Source organism: Salvelinus fontinalis, chromosome 13 (assembly GCF_029448725.1).
Source record: "Salvelinus fontinalis isolate EN_2023a chromosome 13, ASM2944872v1, whole genome shotgun sequence".
Taxonomy (NCBI): Eukaryota; Metazoa; Chordata; class Actinopteri; order Salmoniformes; family Salmonidae; genus Salvelinus; species Salvelinus fontinalis.
Genome location: NC_074677.1, coordinates 29,514,657 through 29,534,196, shown reverse-complemented (window position 1 = coordinate 29,534,196; position 19,540 = coordinate 29,514,657). Strand labels below are relative to the sequence as shown.

The 19,540-nt window shown below is 42.9% G+C and overlaps 1 protein-coding gene across 1 annotated transcript in view; it reads right to left on the bottom strand.

Annotated features, from left to right (window-relative positions):
- Positions 1-19,540, bottom strand: part of LOC129868390 (rab GTPase-binding effector protein 1-like) — a 27,390-nt gene extending 7,850 nt beyond the window's left edge. Inside the window, exons 1-15 of the mRNA XM_055942331.1 lie at positions 19,374-19,540; positions 11,659-11,787; positions 11,298-11,501; positions 10,723-10,886; positions 10,429-10,548; positions 8,114-8,249; positions 7,323-7,501; positions 6,974-7,081; positions 5,845-6,147; positions 5,593-5,745; positions 5,110-5,214; positions 4,707-4,823; positions 2,868-2,966; positions 2,332-2,472; positions 1,190-1,379 (exon numbers count right to left, since the gene is read on the bottom strand). Of these exons, the coding sequence (XP_055798306.1) occupies positions 1,190-1,379; positions 2,332-2,472; positions 2,868-2,966; positions 4,707-4,823; positions 5,110-5,214; positions 5,593-5,745; positions 5,845-6,147; positions 6,974-7,081; positions 7,323-7,501; positions 8,114-8,249; positions 10,429-10,548; positions 10,723-10,886; positions 11,298-11,501; positions 11,659-11,787; positions 19,374-19,419 (2,194 nt within the window). The 5' untranslated portion in view covers positions 19,420-19,540. The remainder of the gene's footprint in view (positions 1-1,189; positions 1,380-2,331; positions 2,473-2,867; positions 2,967-4,706; positions 4,824-5,109; positions 5,215-5,592; positions 5,746-5,844; positions 6,148-6,973; positions 7,082-7,322; positions 7,502-8,113; positions 8,250-10,428; positions 10,549-10,722; positions 10,887-11,297; positions 11,502-11,658; positions 11,788-19,373) is intronic.

Sequence of the window (19,540 nt, the reverse complement as noted above, 5' to 3'; positions counted from 1 at the left end):
ACATTTTCAAAAACATTACTGCAGTGAGTGAGTTTCAGTGTCATACAGTCATTAATCCAACATGTACAGCATTAACACACAAACAGCCTAAAGAAGGTTCGTCAGACAGTGTGTTTCGTACCTTCCAAAATGTCTGAACAACAGTCACCAACCGAGAAAAAAGGAAAGGAGAAAAATGTCTTGAGTACAAAGGAGAGGGGAAAAATCTTCAGAGAACGAGGCTTTGATGAAATTCAAAGGAAAAGACAGGCAATTTCATGGTGTAGAAGCCGAGTTCAGTTGCGCTGATGGGTTTCAGTATGTGACCGTGAATCTGAACACTTGCTCAGCACATGTTTAATCCCTTAACTCTACTGTAATTTGTAGCGCTGAAACTACTGTAAGCCTGGGGGTGCTGGAATCAGGCAGATTTGTCTTTGTGAAGGACACATGAATCAAGCCACGTACAAGGTTGTCCTGAAAGAAAACCTGCTTCCTTCTGCTCTGACAATGTTCCCCAACTCTGAGGATTGGTTTTTCCAGCAGGACAATGCTCCATGCCACACAGCCAGGTCAATCAAGGTGTGGATGGAGGACCACCAGATCAAGTCCCTGTCATGGCCAGCCCAATCTCTAGACCTGAACCCCATTGAAAACCTCTGGAATGTGATCATGAGGACGATGGATGGTCACGAGCCATCAAACAAAGCCGAGCTGCATGATTTTTTTGTGCCAGGGTTGGCATAAAGTCATCCAACATCAATGTGAAAGACGTGGAGATCGTGCCAAGACGCATGAAAACTGTGATTGGAATAACCCAGATTTTTGCCACATATTGATTTCTGAACTACAGGTTAAAACATTAGTATTGTTGTTTAAAAATGCATATGAACTTTATTTTCTTTGCATTATTCAAGGTCTGACAACACTGCATCTTCGTTATTTTGACCAGTTGTCATTTTCTGAAAATAAATGCTCTAAATGACAATATTTTTATTTTGAATTTGGGAGAAATGTTGTCAGTAGTTTATAGAATAAAACTATAATTTAAAATTTTCCCCAAACACATACCTACAAATAGTAAAAACAGAAAAACAAATAATTTTGCAGTGGTCTCTTAATCTTTCCCAGAGCTGTATGTCAAATATACATCTATGGTTCTCATCTATCCTTATGTGTCAAGCCTAAGGAATGGGAAGGTGAGCCTCACCTATCTCCTCCTTGCAGCCATCTATCTCCAGCTGTAGTGTGTCCTCCAGGTTCTCTTTGAGGCACTGCTCTGCCTGGAGCTGCTCCTTCAGGAACAGGATCTCCGCCTTCAGCTTCTCTTCCAGGTGGTCTGCAGCCGTGCGCACCACAACTATGTCCTCCCGCAACTGCAGCACCAGGGCTTGTAGTTCCTAGAGGGGAGCAAAAATAGTTGCACATACCAATTTAAGTGAGTCACAATGGGTATATGAATGGTGAAAGAAGTACCTGATGGACATGTAAATAGCTCGATGGTGTGAACCAGACGGCCGTCTGCTTCTGGGGACCATGCACGTGGAGATGTGTATGGTGACTTACTCATACATTTCAGACCCAGTTGTTCCATCCCTTTCATACTGTTACTATCAGTTCTTCCAAGATTTCTGTTTTCTTCATTTACTCCAATGTATTCCTATTTCAATCCCTCATTTAAATTAAAAAAAAAAAAAATGAATACTGAGATATGAGTTTATATGGAAGGAAAAGACGCCAATAACCATTATGGTGGTTACGAGAGTTTAGATACTGCATTTTCATCAAGTTTTGGATTCACTCTAAAGACTTGTTCATGTTAAAGCAGTCAACAAGTACACTATAGAATCTTTAACACCCTGAAGGGCCCTAGTATTTTCTCCCTGCCAGTTCATTAACCAGTCAGTGAAATAGTACCTGGTCAGTCAAGGTGATGGTTTCAGTTCTGAACGACAGATTCTGTGCAGGTCTGCTAACATTACTAGATCTTTACAATTCCAGGTGTTCTGTTTTTACAACATTAACATGACAAAACACTATCATTTGGTACAAAGTCGTAGAACATGACTTGACTAAATCTAGGAATAAAATACATATCACCTTATCCCCCTTGCATTTAAATGTGGAATATGACTGATGTTTTCATCTTTGTCAATGCCATGTAAGCACGGGGGAAAAAATGAAGAGCCTGGATGGTCCTTGCAATGAACTCTTGTTTATTATTCAGATGTCAAGAGACATTCTTCTGTAAATCTATGAATTAGTGTGAAAAAAAGGGGGCTCTCCTTTAGACTATTGAGATGCGCCTGAGAGCAATTCTCAAAATGGTGGCTGTGAATGATTGTCTCGTACTTGCACCACGGTGGGTAGTTTGAAGTCCTCCTGCTGCTGGAGAGATAAGTGGAGTCTGTGTTTGCCTGCTAGGCTGTCGTTGTCCCTCTGCAGTCTGCTCAGTTCCTCCGCAACCTGCTCCCTGGACTGCATCAGCACAGCCTGATTATGGCAAAAACAGCACTCAGTCAAATCATGTGGCACCATCCTGTTTCCTCCTGGTGATTCAATGTACTGTAAAATGGAACTGCCGGACACAGACTGAAGGACACAGAGACTACAAGTGTGATTAGAGGTCAAGCGTCTACTATCAGGCAGAACATTCCATAACATTTCCACTAGCTCTCTCTTCAGCAAGATAAACATCCTTCTTAATTACAGCAAGAAGCTGGTTGAATCACTAAATCAAAAAAGGCACACGCAGCGATGGAATGTTCAAATGCTTTTGCTGCTAACTTTATTTACACAGGCCTTCTGGCACAGACGGACACTATTGAGACACCGGAGGCCCAAACAGAGGCTGTATTGAGAGGCTGTAGCAGAGAAGTGCTGCTCACCATCTGTTCCTGTGTGTTCCGCTTGGCCTGACTGAAGGCCTCTTGTAGTGTTTTAAGCAGTGACTCGGACTCCTGGACTCTCTGCATGAGAGCAGCGACCTGGGACAAAGCAAGAAATACACATACTCCAGAGGATAACTGAACATACAATCTACAGAAAAATAATGACGTATCCTGATTTATCCACATTCCAACCGTAAGCATTGTACAGTCGTGGCCAAAAGTTTTGAGAATGACACAAATATTCATTTTCAAAGTCTGCTGCCTCAGTTTGTATGATGGCAATTTGCATATACTCCAGAATGTTATGAAGAGTGATCAGATAAATTGCAATTAATTGCCAAGTCCCTCTTTGCCATGCAAATGAACTGAATCCCCCCAAAAAACATTTCCACTGCATTTCAGCCCTGCCACAAAAGGACCAGCTGACATCATGTCAGTGATTCTCTCGTTAACACAGGTGTGAGTGTTGACGAGGACAAGGCGGGAGATCACTCTGTCATGCTGATTGAGTTCAAATAACAGACTGGAAGCTTCAAAAGGAGGGTGGTGCTTGGAATCATTGTTCTTCCTCTGTCAACCATGGTTACCTGCAAGGAAACATGTGCCGTCAACATTGCTTTGCACAAAAAGGGCTTCACAGGCAAGGATATTGCTGCCAGTAAGACTGCACCTAAATCAACCATTTATCGGATCATCAAGAACTTCAAGGAGAGCGGTTTAATTGTTGTGAAGGCTTCAGGGCGCCCAAGAAAGTCTAGCAAGCGCCAGGACCGTCTCCTTAAGTTGATTCAGCTGCGGGATCGGGGCACCACCAGTACAGAGCTTGCTCAGGAATGGCACCAGGCAGGTGTGAGTGCATCTACACGCACAGTGAAGCGAAGACTTTTGGAGGATGGCCTGGTGTCAAGGGCAGCAAAGAAGCCACTTCTCTCCAGGAAAAACATCAGGGACAGACTGATATTCTGCAAAAGGTACAGGGGTAAAGTCATTTTCTCTGATGAATCCCCTTTGATTGTTTGGGGCATCCGGAAAAAAAGCTTGTCCGGAGAAGACAAGGTGAGCGTTACCATCAGTCCTGCATCATGCCAACAGTAAAGCATCCTGAGAACCTCATGTGTGGGGTTGCTTCTCAGCCAAGGGAGTGGGCTCACTCACAATTTTGCCTAAGAACACAGCCATGAAAAAAGAATGGTACCAACACATCCCCCGAGAGCAACTTCTCCCAACCATCCAGGAACAGTTTGGTGACGAACACTGCCTTTTCCAGCATGATGGAGCACCTTGTCATAAGGCAAAAGTGATAACTAAGTGGCTCGGGGAACAAAACATCAATATTTTGGGTCCATGGCCAGGAAACTCCCCAGACCTTAATCCCAATCCTCAAGAGGCAGGTGGACAAACAAAAACCCACAAATTCTGACAAACTCCAAGCATTGATTATGCAGGAAAGGGCTGCCATCAGTCAGGATGTGACCCAGAAGGTAATTGACAGCATGCCAGGGCGGATTGCAGAGGTCTTGAAAAGGAAGGGTCAACACTGGAAATATTGACTCTTTGCATCAACTTCATGTAATTGTCAATAAAAGCCTTTGACACTTATGAAATGATTGTAATTATACTTCAGTATTCCATAGTAACATCTGACAAAAATATCTAAAGACACTGAAGCAGCAAACTTTGTGGAAATTAATATGTGTCATTCTCAAAACATTTTTTGAAGATTAAAAATAACTCCTCAAACAACAAAAGAGCTAAGCATAAAGAATACCTGACGCTTTACTATCTTTGACAGTTTTTGGACTCTGAAGTGTGTTAATGTGTGTAAGGAGGACAGACCTTTGCAGTGGTTTCCTCGTTGCCCTGTTTCACAGAGTCCTCCAATTCCTGTTTTTCACTCATGGTTCTCTCCAAGTGGTCGTTGGCCTGCCGCAGCATTACCTGGAGCTTCTTTACCTGAGAGACCAGATACAGAGACAAATGATTGAGAAAGATTGGCACCAGCTAACTTGCACTTTTTCTTTCCCCCCATTAATTTAGGATTCTTGTGGTCAGATTTCTAATGCATGTAGCTTAGTGGGAGCCACACATATGACATGGAATACAGAAAGACTAAATATCACTAAAGATGACTTTGATCTTGGGAGGAACTTTCCCTTTAAGTATCCTTGACATAGGTGTATACATCACAGAAAAGTAAACTGTAATAGAGTGTCACAGGGAATGAGAGACAGGGCGTTACCTGATCGCGTGTCTCTGCCTCCTGGCCCTGGATGACCTGCAGCTGTTTTTCGTAGTTAGAGCACATGTCACACCGCCGTCCCAACTTCCTTCCTGCGTTCTTCACCTAGTGACAGACAGACAAGAATGAAGTTAGGAGGAATACCACATGGTAAATACAAAATATTTATATAGAAACCCCAGGCTGTCTGTGTGTGCAGACTAAACTAAACTCTAAATTAGCAGTGTAAAGAATGTTTACTTTATTCTACTGTACCATTTCAACACCTAGGCTACATTGTATTTTCCTAATAGTAACAAATACAGTACTTGGTACTAAATTATACTTATTGGTGCTTTTGAACCAAAGTAGTTAAGGGATTACAAGCCAACAACGGTCACCATGTAAACAACGTATAGCGGACAATAGTTTACTGAAAAACAAAGCCCAACAAAAACATCAAACAATTTAAATGAACCAAAACACTGTATGAAACTGTCTGACCTCTTGCTGCAGCAGGTTCCACTCCTGGTCACTGACCAGGCGGTAGCCTGACGGGGTCAGGAAGGTGGTGTCGTGGGCGTGGGAGATGCTGGACATCAGCGAGGCCGTCTCCTCCTGCTCCGGCGTCATGGCCTTTATAGCCTTCTCCTGGTCCTGGATCATAACAAATCATTATTTAAAACTGCATTTAAAAAGATCGATCGTTTTACAGACACAATACATGAAAGTCTAATAAAAAGGTTGATTTAAGACCTTGGTGAGCAGGAAGTGGCCGGCCGTCAGCTGGATGGAGCTGACCGATAGCGTGTCCCCAAAGCCCGCCAGGCCCTCGGGGGCCCCGCAGTCCGCCCCCACCAGGGGTCCGAAGTCGGACTCGTCTAGGTGGCTGGCCGACTTGGCCTTATGGTTGTAGCCCCCCAGGCCCTGGAGACTAGGAGAGGAACCCAGGCTGTCTGTGGACTGGACCCTCCGAAGGCCGTCTTTGAAGAGGTCCATAGGGCCCCCTGCCACCAGGTCAGAGTCTAAGGAGTGCATGGAGCCGTGGGCACTATGGGGCTGGAGTAGAGAAGAGGGAGGGAGGGAATGGTTGTAATGATCAGAAGTAGATGAGTAGCACTTCAGGCTGCGTTCACAGTCAGCCCATTCAGATCTTTTGCCAATTAATGTGTAAAGAGCAAAAAAACCACATGGAATTTAATCTTTTGACTTCCCATTTATACCACCTCCACATGTGGATCTGAATCCTGATACAAACCCAATCCTCCATATGCGACCTGTCTGATATATTTTTTCCACGCGTTACCATGACAACCAGTGACAGGAAATAAGCATTGCATCTGTGTGAATGTGCAAATCTAATATGGGTCACATGTAAAACAGTGCGAGTCAGAAAATAAAAATTGATATAGAAAGAAAATCAGATTTGGGTTCTTTGGGTGGCTGTATAAACAGCCTCAAACACTCAGAATGACAGAGAACGAAAGAAAGAAAATGGGTGGGGATGTGCTTTGGTTGTGAGTACGATGTCAAAACTGGAAATGAGAGGTACATTGTCAGAGAATAGTGCTTTGAACAAAATCACATGCTTTAGACCAATTTCTGGAATACTTATGTTAGGGTCAATAAAGAAATTCTCCAAGACATTTAAGGAGATGGCATTTCAGACCACAATTGACCATGCTTGTCACAGCGGATTAGGTGGAGAGGTTACCTTATACATTCAACGAGACCCAAAGTCATTGTAAAGATGTGGAGTTACAATGTCCAGATTTTATGGCTATTTCATATTCAATATGAACTGAAGAGATGTTTTAAAGAGAGAAGATCGCGTGTGTCTGAGGCATGTGCTCTCTGTAAGGTGTTGGTGACATCATATCCATACCTCTTCAATACTGAGCCCAAGGAATGAGTCTTCTAAAGGTTCGGTTTCTGTCCTGTCTTCCTCGTTCTGCTCCTTGGCCTGGCTGATCCTTTCCTTCTCATCCTCCTCCTTGGGGAAACAAACACAATGTCAATAAATGGACTACACTTTGACAGGGTATTCTAGCCTTTTTAACTGACTGGCATTCCCATAAGAGCACATGCACACACAATATCACGTCAAATTGTCTGTCATTACACTGTAAGTATTTACTCTATTCCTCATATATTGTCTGATTCAATCTTGCACGGCAAGACACACACCAGGCCACTAACCCCCCCACAACCCTTCTGACTCCAGGTGTGCGTACCTGGTCCCTCTTCTTGATCTCCTCCACCTGCCGGAGCTGCTCAGAGGAGAGCACGTTCTCGATCCTCTGCATGTCCCTCATCAGCAGCCTCTGGGACTCCAGGAACTGGTCGTTGGCCCGCTGCCAAGTGTGCTTCAGCTGGTTGTGCTGCTGCCGCTCCAGCTCCAAGAGGTGACACACTGACCATGGAAGAAGAAACATGACAGATAGAGAGAGATGAATAGATGAATATATAGAGAGAGAGAAGAAAAAAAAAAAAAGGGGACAATACTGTGCTGTACTTCTGTATTGAAATGTCTTACATCTCTTATCCTTATGTTTGACAGTATAAGAATATTTGAAAGATAAATACACAACGCAGAGACAGAGGACAAGAGGTCAATAGAGTACGAGAAACAGAAGACTAAGAGTCAATAGAGTACTAACGATTAATGGAAAGTGTTTTTTCTGTAATAGGGGATTAAGGGGAGGAATTTGTCTATACAGTGAGCCTGAAATAGGATACTTGTTATTTGGCCATTGGCCCAGTTTTATTGCAAGGAATTCTAATTGGTCAACCACAGGCTAGGGCTGGGTTATAAAACTACATGCTGTCCCTTTGTTCTGTGGGGAGAATCACTGGAGAGATTCACTGAGGACAGGGGAGAATGACCATCAACTTCCAAACATGATTCGTCCTATTTGAATAAACCTATTTTCCTCCCCCTGATTTGCTTTTAGGTCTGTGTTATTAAAGAATAGCATCAACAGCTAACAGCTTGCTTAAAAAGAAAGCTTTACGAGTGTGTCACCTTCGTGGAGCTCTTTTCGTAGTTTCTCTGCATCCTCCTGAAGGACTGACTTCTGAGTGTTGAGCACCGCCACGTACATCTCCAGGTCTGTGCGGCAGGATTTCTCTGCTTCCAGGACATGATTGAGCTCCTTTACCTTCAGAATGAAAACAAGTAATTTATCAGTAACTCAAATGACATACACTGCTCAAAAAAATAAAGGGAACACTAAAATAACACATCCTAGATCTGAATGAATGAAATATTCTTATTAAATACTTTTTTCTTTACATAGTTGAATGTGCTGACAACAAAATTACACAAATGATCAATGCAAATCAAATGTATCAACCCATGGAGGTCTGGATTTGGAGTCACACTCAAAATTAAAGTGGAAAACCACACTACAGGCTGATCCAACTTTGATGTAATGTCCTTAAAACAAGTCAAAATGAGGCTCAGTAGTGTGTGTGGCCTCCACGTGCCTGTATGACCTCCCTACAACGCCTGGGCATGCTCCTGATGAGGTGGCAGATGGTCTCCTGAGGGATCTCCTCCCAGACCTGGACTAAAGCATCCGCCAACTCCTGGACAGTCTGTGGTGCAACGTGGCGTTGGTGGATGGAGCGAGACATGATGTCCTAGATGTGCTCAATTCGATTCAGGTCTGGGGAACGGATGGGCCAGTCCATAGCATCAATGCCTTCCTCTTGCAGGAACTGCTGACACACTCCAGCCACATGAGGTCTAGCATTGTCTTGCATTAGGAGGAACCCAGGGCCAACCGCGCCAGCATATGGTCTCACAAGGGGTCTGAGGATCTCATCTCGGTACCTAATGGCAGTCAGGTTACCTCTGGCGAGCACACGGAGGGCTGTGCGGCCCCCCAAAGAAATGCCACCCCACACCATGACTGACCCACCGCCAAACCGGTCATGCTGGAGGATGTTGCAGGCAGCAGAACGTTTCTTCACGGCGTCTCCAGACTCTGTCACGTCTGTCACATGTGCTCAGTGTGAACCTGCTTTCATCTGAAGAGCACAGGGCGCCAGTGGCGAATTTGCCAATCTTGGTGTTCCCTGGCAAATGCCAAACGTCCTGCACGGTGTTGGGCTGTAAGCACAACCCCCACCTGTGGACGTCGGGCCCTCATACCACCCTCATGGAGTCTGTTTCTGACCGTTTGAGCAGACACATGCACATTTGTGGCCTGCTGGAGGTCATTTTGCAGGGCTCTGGCAGTGCTCCACCTGCTCCTCCTTGCACAAAGGCGGAGGTAGCGGTCCTGCTGCTGGGTTGTTGCCCTCCTACGGCCTCCTCCACGTCTCCTGATGTACTGGCCTTTCTCCTGGTAGTGCCTCCATGCTCTGGACACTACGCTGACAGACACAGCAAACCTTTTTGCCACAGCTCGCATTGATGTGCCATCCTGGATGAACTGCACTACCTGAGCCACTTGTGTGGGTTGTAGACTCCGTCTCATGCTACCACTAGAGTGAAAGCACCGCCAGCATTCAAAAGTGACCAAAACATCAGCCAGGAAGCATAGGAACTGAGAAGTGGTCACCACCTGCAGAACCACTCCTTTATTGGGGGTGTCTTGCTAATTGCCTATAATTTCCACCTTTTGTCTATTCCATTTGCACAACAGCATGTGAAATTTATTGTCAGTGTTGCTTCCTAAGTGGACAGTTTGATTTCACAGAAGTGTGATTGACTTGGAGTTACATTGTGTTGTTTAAGTGTTCCCTTTATTTTTCTGAGCAGTGTAGTTAAACTGAAAGACATTTTTAGGAAGTATTTCTTCCACTGTATCACTTCAGACAGTTTTGCCTAGATTATTTGTCTGTAAATGTCATAAATAATGATCCTAAATTCATGTTCCTCTGCAAATGGTCTAGATTAGGGGTCAGCAAAACCGGCCCGCAAGGGATTTATGTTTTTAAAAATAGTTTTGGGCAAATTTTTTAAATAATAATTCACCAGGAATTCAGCAAAAAATGTGTTTAATTTAGGAAATCTGTTCCCAAGAGACACATGTGATCGTGTCTCATTGTAATTCTAAGTATGAAATTGTCATTTTAAAATACAAATCTCTTTTTAGGCTTAGTTGTGGTCGATTTGCAGTGTACAAATTATAATTAGGTTCCGGCCCCCTGATCATCCACTCCGTCAAATCGACCCGCGGTTGAATCTAGCCTACCCCAGTCTAGATATAACCCATACTGCAATTGACATCTTGGATGGATAAGATTGTTTTGTTAATAAAATAAGCATGGAGATCTTGTCTGTGTTGTAAAAGTCTTTGTTTTCCTTTCCAGACTCTTTTGACTAACCTTCGAGGCCTCCAGCTCCTTCACCCTGTCCTCTGCCACAGTCAGTTTGACTTTCAGAGCTGCTATCTCCTGCTCCATAGGCATTACCACTGACCGTAGCTTCTCTGCATCTTCCTGGGCCTGGGGGAAAACACATTCAAATCGAGTCACATTCCAATTCTCTTCAAGGCTTCTCTATGGAGATTTTTTGTTTTTATTAAATTGATTGAATTGCAATGGAGTTGACCCCAACACTGATGAAAGGATTAATGTACTTTGATGATCTCCCCCCCCCCCGGTGTGAAACCAGCCAACCTTCTTCATGTCGTTCTCCAGGTTCTCCTCCTCCTGGCCGCCCTCAGAGAGGCGGTGTCTCAGCTCGCCCATCTCCCTCTCCACCACCTCCCTGTACTGGTTCCATTGGGCACGCTCCTGCTCAAGGCGCTGGTGAAACTGCACCTCATACTCACGCACTGTGTCTGAGGGGGGAGGGGAGATAACACAACAAAGTACCAGTCAATGTGCTCATAACTGATCCTCAGTGTAAAGAGTAGCAGTAGATTTTCAAATCAGTCTCATTACTGTATACCTACTCAACTCAATTTAACAAATTGATCCCCAGGGATCAAATAAACTGCTGACATAATTTTTTATTCTATGTTCATTTCTGCGTGTCAAGCTAAGATGCTACATCATCCAGGCTGTAACAGAAGCATGGCAATGACATGGGATCAAAATGACTGCCATTCATGCAGGCCTAGTCTAGAGGAAATGTTACATGGGTTATTTACAGCTACTGGAATCCTTCCAACAGAGTCACCAACTAGATACTGAATGGCAAAATTAGGGCCAGGAGGCAGCAATATATAGAATTAGCCTAGCTACAGTACCTTTCATGATGGCCTGTAGGGAGGCCACCTCCTCCTGCCACTGTCCCTTGACCTGGTCAATGGCCTCCTGCTTGGTGCTCTCTGACACAGTGGCCACCGCCTTGATGTTCTCCATGTCAGCTTGGGCCTGTTCCAGCTGGGCCTGTACACGACTCAGCTCCGACTGGGCCCCCTCCAGAGACGCTGCCTGGCACTTCAGTTCCTCTGGGAGGAAAGAGAGGAACGGTGAGGAAAATATAGGAGGTAACCCATGATAAGGTTGGATATGTTCCAGGAGACCAGGGTCCATATTCATGAAGCTAACTACACAAGTTTACCATTAGCAACATGGCATAATGCAGACAGCAGATTGAACAGTCACCTTCTTTGGACAGGTAGAGCTCTTTGAACTTGGCCCGTTTCTGGTTGAACTCAGACTCCAGTTGCTGTTTGCGCTTGACAAACTCAGCTCTCTCCTGCTCCAGGGCTGCCACTTGCTGCTGGAGCAACGCTAAGGGAAAGGACAAAACAAGAACACTAAAGAAACTTCCAGAAAAAAAGTATAATAGGTATTTGTCTTCACACTGCAATACAACCAGCCTGAAAGCAGTGATTTAAATTTATTTAAAGGGAACATTTAAAAGACACTCGCACATCTGAGCTATCTTTGTTGCAGGTGCATGGTAACAGTTGAATAAGATGAGAAAAAAAAGAAGAAACCTGCACTGTTATTGATAGTATCACTGCTCTTTAATAAGCTTTGCGTATCGGCCTCAAGGCCTTCGTAAGAGCTTTTGCGAGGGGCAATCCATAACTACATTTTTGGTATTGCCAAGGCAGGACTGAGTGGGAGGGTCACTTGGTCTTCACTTCAACAATCCCTGTTGGTGTTGTTTATAATACAATAAATGGAAGTCTAACTGGTGGACAGATTTTTATTTAACCAGGTAGGCCAGTTGAGAACAAGTTCTCATTTACAACTGCGACCTGGCCAAGATAAAGCAAAGCAGTGTGACAAACAGAGTTACACATGGAATAAACAAACGTACAGTCAATAACACAATAGAAAAGTCTATATACAGTGTGTGCAAATGAAGTAAGAGTATAAATAGGCCGTAGTGGCGAAATATTTACAATTTTGCAAATAAACACTGGAGTGATAGATGTGCAGAAGATGATTGCACAAGTAGAGATACTGGGGTGCAAAGAAGCAAAAATATATATATAAATAAAATAAATAACAATATGGGAATGAGGTAGTTGGGTGGGCTATTTACAGATGGGCTATGTACAGATTCAATGATCTGTAAGTTGCTCTGATAGCTGATGCTTAAAGTTAGTGAGGGAGATATGTGTCTCTAGCTTCAGTTATTTTTGCAATTCGTTCCAGTCATTTGTAGCAGAGAACTGGAAGGAAAGGCAGCCAAAGGAGGAATTATCTTTAGGGGTGACCAGTGAAATGTACAGTTGAAGTCGGAAGTTTACATACACCTTAGCCAAATACATTTAAACTCAATTTCACAATTCCTGACATTTAATCCTAGTAAAATTTCCCTGTCTTAGGTCAGTTAGGATCACCACTTTATTTTAAGAATGTGAAATGTCAGAATAATAGTAGAGCTGAAATAAATCACTCTTATTTCTTTCATCACATTCCGAGTGGGTCAGAAGTTTACATACACTTAATTAGTATTTGGTAGCACTTCCTTTAAATTGTTTAACTTGGGTCAAACGTATTTTGGTAGCCTTCCACATGTTCCCACAATAAGTTGAGTGAATTTTGGCCCATTCCTCCTGACAGAGCTGGTGTAACTGAGTAAGGTTTGTAGGCCTCCTTGCTCGCACACGCTTTTTCAGTTCTGCCCACAAATGTTCTATAGGATTGAGGTCAGGGCTTTGTGATGGCCACTCCAATACCTTGACTTTGTTGTCCTTCAGCCATTTTGCCACAACTTTGGAAGTATGCTTGGGGTCATTGTCCATTTGGATGACCCATTTGCGACCAAGCTTTAACTTCCTGACTGATGTCTTGAGATGTTGCTTCAATATATCCACATAGTTTTCCTGTCTCATGATGCCATCTATTTTGTGAAGTACACCAGTCCATCCTGCAGCAAAGCACACCCCACAACATGATGCTTCCACCCCCGTGCTTCACGGTTGGGATGGTGTTCTTTGGCTTGCAACATCCCTTTTTCTCCAAACATAACGGTGCTCATTATGGCCAAACAGTTCTATTTTTGTTTCATCAGACAAGAGGACATTTCTCCAAAAAGTACAATCTTTGTCCCCATGTGCAGTTGAAAACCGTAGTCTGGCTTTTTTATGGCGGTTTTGGAGCAGTGGCTTCTTCCTTGCTGAGCGGCCTTTCAGGTTATGTCGATATATGACTCGTTTCACTGTGGCTATATATACTTTTGTACCTGTTTCCTCCAGCATCTTCACAATGTCCTTGGCTGTTGTTCTGGGATTGATTTGCACTTTTCACACCAAAGTACATTCATCTCTAGGAGACAGAACGCGTCTCCTTCCTGAGCGGTATGACGGCTGTGTGGTCCCATGGTGTATATACTTGCGTACAATTGTTTGTACAGATGAACATGGTACCTTCAGGTGTTTGGAAATTGCTCCAAAGGATTTACACCTCCAATTGACTCAAATGATGTCAATTAGCTAAACAGAAGCTTCTAAAGCCATAAAATAATTTTCTGGAATTTTTCAAGCGGTTTAAAAAGGCACAGTCAACTTACTGTATATAAACTTCTGACCCACTAGAACTGTGATACAGTGAATTATAAGTGAAATAATCTGTCTGTAAACAATTGTAGGAAACATTACTTGTGTCATGAACACAGTAGGTGTCCTAACAGACTTGCCAAAACTATAGTTTGTTAACAATATATTTGTGGAGTGGTTTAAAAATGAGTTTTAATGACTCCAACATAAGTGTATGTAAACTTCCGACTTCAACTGTACCTGCTGGAGCGTGTGCTACGGGTGGGTGCTGCTATGCTGACCAGTGAGCTGACGTAAGGCGGGGCTTTACCTAGCAAAGACTTATAGATGACCTGGAGCCAGTGAGTTTGGTGACAAATATGAAGCGAGGGCCAGCCAACGAGAGCATACAGGTCGCAGTGGTGGGTAGTATATGGGGCTTTGGTGACAAAACGGATGGCACTGTGATAGCAAATTGGATGCAGTCTGAGTAGAGTGTTGGAGGTTATTTTGTAAATGACATCGCCGAAGTCAAGGATCAGTAGGATAGTCAGAAGGGCCAGAAGTATACAGAATGGTGTCGTCTGCGTAAAGGTGGATCAGAGAATCACCAGCCGCAAGAGCGGCATCATTGATGTACACAGAGAAAAAAGTCGGCCCGAGAATTGAACCCTGTGGCACCCCCATAGAGACTGCCAGAGGTACGGACAACAGGCCCTCCGATTTGACACATTGAACTAGTAGTTGGTGAACCAGGTGAGGCAGTCATTTGAGAAACCAAGGCTTTTGATTCTGCCGATAAGAATGCGGTGATTGACAGAGCTGAAAGCCTTGGCCAGGTCGATGAATACGGCTGCACAGTATAGTCTTTTGTTGATGGCAATTATGATATTGTTTAGGACCTTGAGCATGGCTGAGGTGCACCCATGACCAGCTCGGAAACAAATCAATCTCGCTAATTGTAGCCAATCCAAAAGGACAATACCTATGCCGTTCAAAATACCAAGCAGCATTCTAGGGCTAGAATCAAATTAGTATTTAAAGACTGTATTAGCATAGTGATTGTGTAAGCAAGACGTTTGACCAGAAAGACATGCCCAAATGAACTAAACAAAGACGTTGACATAGGCCTGATCATCAACAAACTCCAGGGGGTTTCCAAGTTGGTAAAATATTCAACTTCATTACATATAAAACAGCATAAGTTGCCTGATATCCCTTGTGTCCAACATAATGGTTATATAAATAGCACAGTAATATAATTTACTTTTTAGAGTCAATCTCCAGCTCAAAAAGTACACTAGTTGCCAGTTCCAGTCTTTGATTTGGGGTTTTTGGCCTACTCTGGGATACTCTCTCCACTATCTTTAGGCTACATACTGTACAACTTTTCCCATTCAAATAAAAATGTATTTGTCACATGCGCCGAAAACAATGGGTGTAGACTTTACATTGAAATGCTTGTTATGAGGCCTTCCCAATGGTGCAGAGTTAAAAGACAAATAGAAACACAAGAGGAATAAAATATACAAGAATTAAGCTATATGCAGGGAGTACCAGTACCATAACACTGTGCTGGGGTATTTGAGGTAGCTATGTACATAATGTCAGGGTCAAGTGACTAGGCATCAGGATAGATAATAGTAAGAGTAAAATAAAGAATAGAGTGGCAGCATAGGATGAGTATGAATGTGTCTGCATGCGTGTATGAATGTGTGTGTCTGTACAGTAGTGTATGTAAATGTGTATAAACAGAATATAGTCTTGTGAGTGTGCATAGAATCAGTACTAGATAAGGTCAATGCAGATTGTCCAGGTAACCATTTAATTAACTATTTAGTAGTCTTATGGCTTGGGGTAGAAGCCGTCTCGGAGCCTGTTGGTTCGAAAGCCGATGCTCCAGTACCGTTTGCCGGACAGTAGCAGAGAGAACAGTCTATGGCATGGTTGGCTAAAGTCTTTGGCAATATTTCAGGCCTTCCTGACACCGCCTGATATAGAGGTCCTGGATGGCAGGGAGCGCCCCCCCAGTGATGTACTGGGCCGTCCGCACAACCCTCTGTAGCGCTTTGCGGTCGAGGGAGGTGCATTTGCCATACTAAGCGGTAAAATCGTCAGATCAGTGTTGCCTTTTGCAAAGCCTGTCTTTAGTCTAGAGGTCGACCGATTATGATATTTCAACGCCGGTACCGATTTTTGGAGGACCAAAAAAAGACGATATCGATTAATCGGCAGATTTTTTTATTTTATTTGTAATGATGACAATTACAACAATACTGAATGAACACTTATTTTAACTTAATATAATACATCAATAAAATCAATTTAGCCTCAAATAAATAATGAAACATGTTCAATTTGGTTTAAATAATGCAAAAACAAAGTGTTGGAGAAGAAAGTAAAAGTGCAATATGTGCCATGTAAGAAAGCTAATGTTTAAGTTCCTTGCTCAGAACATATCAAAGCTGGTGGTTCCTTTTAAAACGAGTCTTCAATATTCCCAGGTAAGAAGTTTTAGGTTGTAGTTATTATAGGAATTATAGGACTATTTCTCTCTATACGATTTGTATTTCATATACCTTTGATTATTGGATGTTCTTATATGCACTTTAGTATTGCCAGTGTAACAGTATAGCTTCCATCCCTCTCCTCTCCGCTACCTGGGCTCGAACCAGGAACACATCGACAACAGCCACCCTCGAAGCAACGTTACCCATGCAGGGCAAGGGGAATAACTACTCCTTGTCTCAGAGCGAGTGACGTTTTAAACGCTATTAGCGCGCACCCCGCTAACTAGCTAGCCATTTCACATCGGTTACACCAGCCTAATCTCGGGAGTTGATAGGCTTGAAGTCATAAACAGCGCAATGCTTGAAGCATTGCGAAGAGCTGCTGGCAAAACGCACTAAAGTGCTGTTTGAATGAATGCTTACGAGCCTGCTGGTGCCTACCATCGCTCAGTCAGACTGCTCTATCAAATCCTAGACTTAATTATAACATAATAACACACAGAAATACGAGCATTAGGTCATTAATATGGTCGAATCCGGAAACTCGAAAACAAAACGTTTATTCTTTCAGTGAAATACGGAACCGTTCCATATTTTATCTAACGGGTGGCATCCATAAGTCTAAATATTCCTGTTACATTGCACAACCTTCAATGTTATGTCATAATTACGTAAAATTCTGGCAAATTAGTTCGCAATGAGCCAGGCGGCCCAAACTGTTGAATATACCCTGACTCTGCGTGCAATGAACGCAAGAGAAGTGACACAATTTCACCTGGTTAACATTGCCTGCTAACCTGGATTTCATTTAGCTAAATATGCAGGTTTAAAAATATATACTTCTGTGTATTGATTTTAAGAAAGGCATTGATGTTTATGGTTAGGTACACGTTGGAGCAACGAGTCCTTTTTCGCGAGTGCGCTAGATAAACTAGTAATATCATCAACCATGTGTAGTTATAACTAGTGACTATGATTGATTATTTTTTTATAAGATAAGTTTTATGCTAGCTAGCAACTTACGTTGGCTTCCTACGGCATTCGCGTAAAAGGCGGGCTCCTCGTGAGGCAGGTGGTTAGAGCGTTGGACTAGTTAACCTTAAGGTTGCAAGATTGAATCCCTGAGCTGACAATGTAAAAATCTGCCTCTGAACAAGGCAGTTAACCCACCATGTGTTCTTAACTGACTTGCCTAGTTAAATAAAGGTGGAAAAAAATATATAATAATAATAAAAATCTGCAAAATTGGCATCCAAAATGACCGATTGTTATGAAAACTTGAAATTGGCCCTAATTAAATCGGTCATTCCAATTAATCGTTCGACCTCTACTTTAGTCAATTAAGTTTGTTATTGCACTCATTTAGCACCTGGTGAATGTAGCCTCATTAATAATAATAATAGTATTTTATATAGCACTTTTCATTAGAAGTAGAATCTCAAAGTCGCTATAAAAACACACTGAACCAAAAACATTGTGCAAAACTGAGGACAGATATGGAGCACCTCTACTTTGGACAACTCCTAGAAATGGCATACAAGTCAGAGGCCATTAAAATGAACAGAGGTGTGAAAATGTCAGCTTGTGCATATTGCAGAGCATGACATATTTCAGAGTGGGATGACATCAGTAACAGAACAACCATTGACACAACTCATTATCTCCATTGAAAGATCTGGTGTAGATAGTTTGACAAAATCGGCAAGAATCCTGTAAATTGAATTCAGTCATAGGCTGAATTTATCAAGACATTTTGGCCAACAATGTATCTGTGTGGCTACTACTAGCAAACTAGCTAGAGTCTGAAAGTCAAAATTGGTCCATGTCCCCTGCTAGCTCTCGAATACCCTTCTCCGTGTACATTGGCCCGCATTTGCCTCCATATTAACTACAAATTCAGACAAGGTCTTTTAACATGTAGAAAAGTCAATCCTCAAACTGTTTTTTAAACATATGCCCCTTATCTTTCATATCAGCGAGAAATATTTAAAATTGAAAAAATTAAAAACACTTACTGTAGCCGTTTTGCACAAATCAACAAGTTGTGTGTGTGCACACTTCCTCCCCAGTTTCTTCCATAATCAAACGTTGTTAAAGAAAAATTCCACCCGAAAACGATATTTTGCTATTTGTTTCGTTAGTCCATTGTTGACATAGGAACACTAACCCTAACAAAAAGGTGTGTAGTAATTTAACATTTTGTTTTTTGAAAATTATTTCTCACTGCATTTCCAAAAACTTACCGCAAGCGATGTGCGTTAATAACGTTTAGAGCAAGCGTCGGGCTCTAATGAAAACTCCCCCGGGCAATAGAAGCTAAAGCAGTTAGCATCTATGAATGGGATAGTCCCCTGTTAGTTAGAGTAGACAAAAGCTATGCAGCTAACTACATTTAGCAAACATGGGGATGGAAAACTAACGTTAGCTAAATGTTAGAATATGAATGTTTCAATAAACACCGTTTTCGAAAACGTTTGATACTTGTACAAATGTGACTGCCAGTATTATCCCTTTCCAGTTTCCACTGTGTCGATGGTCTCGCCTACTGTCAAGGGCTTCAAAACAACAATGACAGGTATAGTGGTAGCTAACTAGCTAGTTAGTTAACATCAACACCGTTCGACTAGCTAGCTAGCGCCATGATGGGTGCACTTATTTTCCAACAACGTATGGAAATCTAGTTTTGGGCCTGTGTAGCTCGCTATGTTTGAATATATCCAGCATTGAGAACATTGAAATAATGTCCAGGGAGAGGGAGTGACACGCCGGGTGATGGTGCTTGCTGAGCCCGATGATTCACAGGCCGTTTAATTATCTGGATTAGCTCGAGACTATAACACATAAAGACTATCAAAAAATAACAAATCTTTACCGTCATGCTGGGGCTGCCGGGCGGATCCCGAGGCCTGGTCGGCCATGGTTTCCAGGGGATGGAATTGCAATAACCGGCGCGGTGTTGGAGGAAAGCTAGCTAGCTAGGCGTGTCCAAGAAAACAGCCTGCTTGAAGCGCTTGCTACATGAAAGACAACGTCATTGGG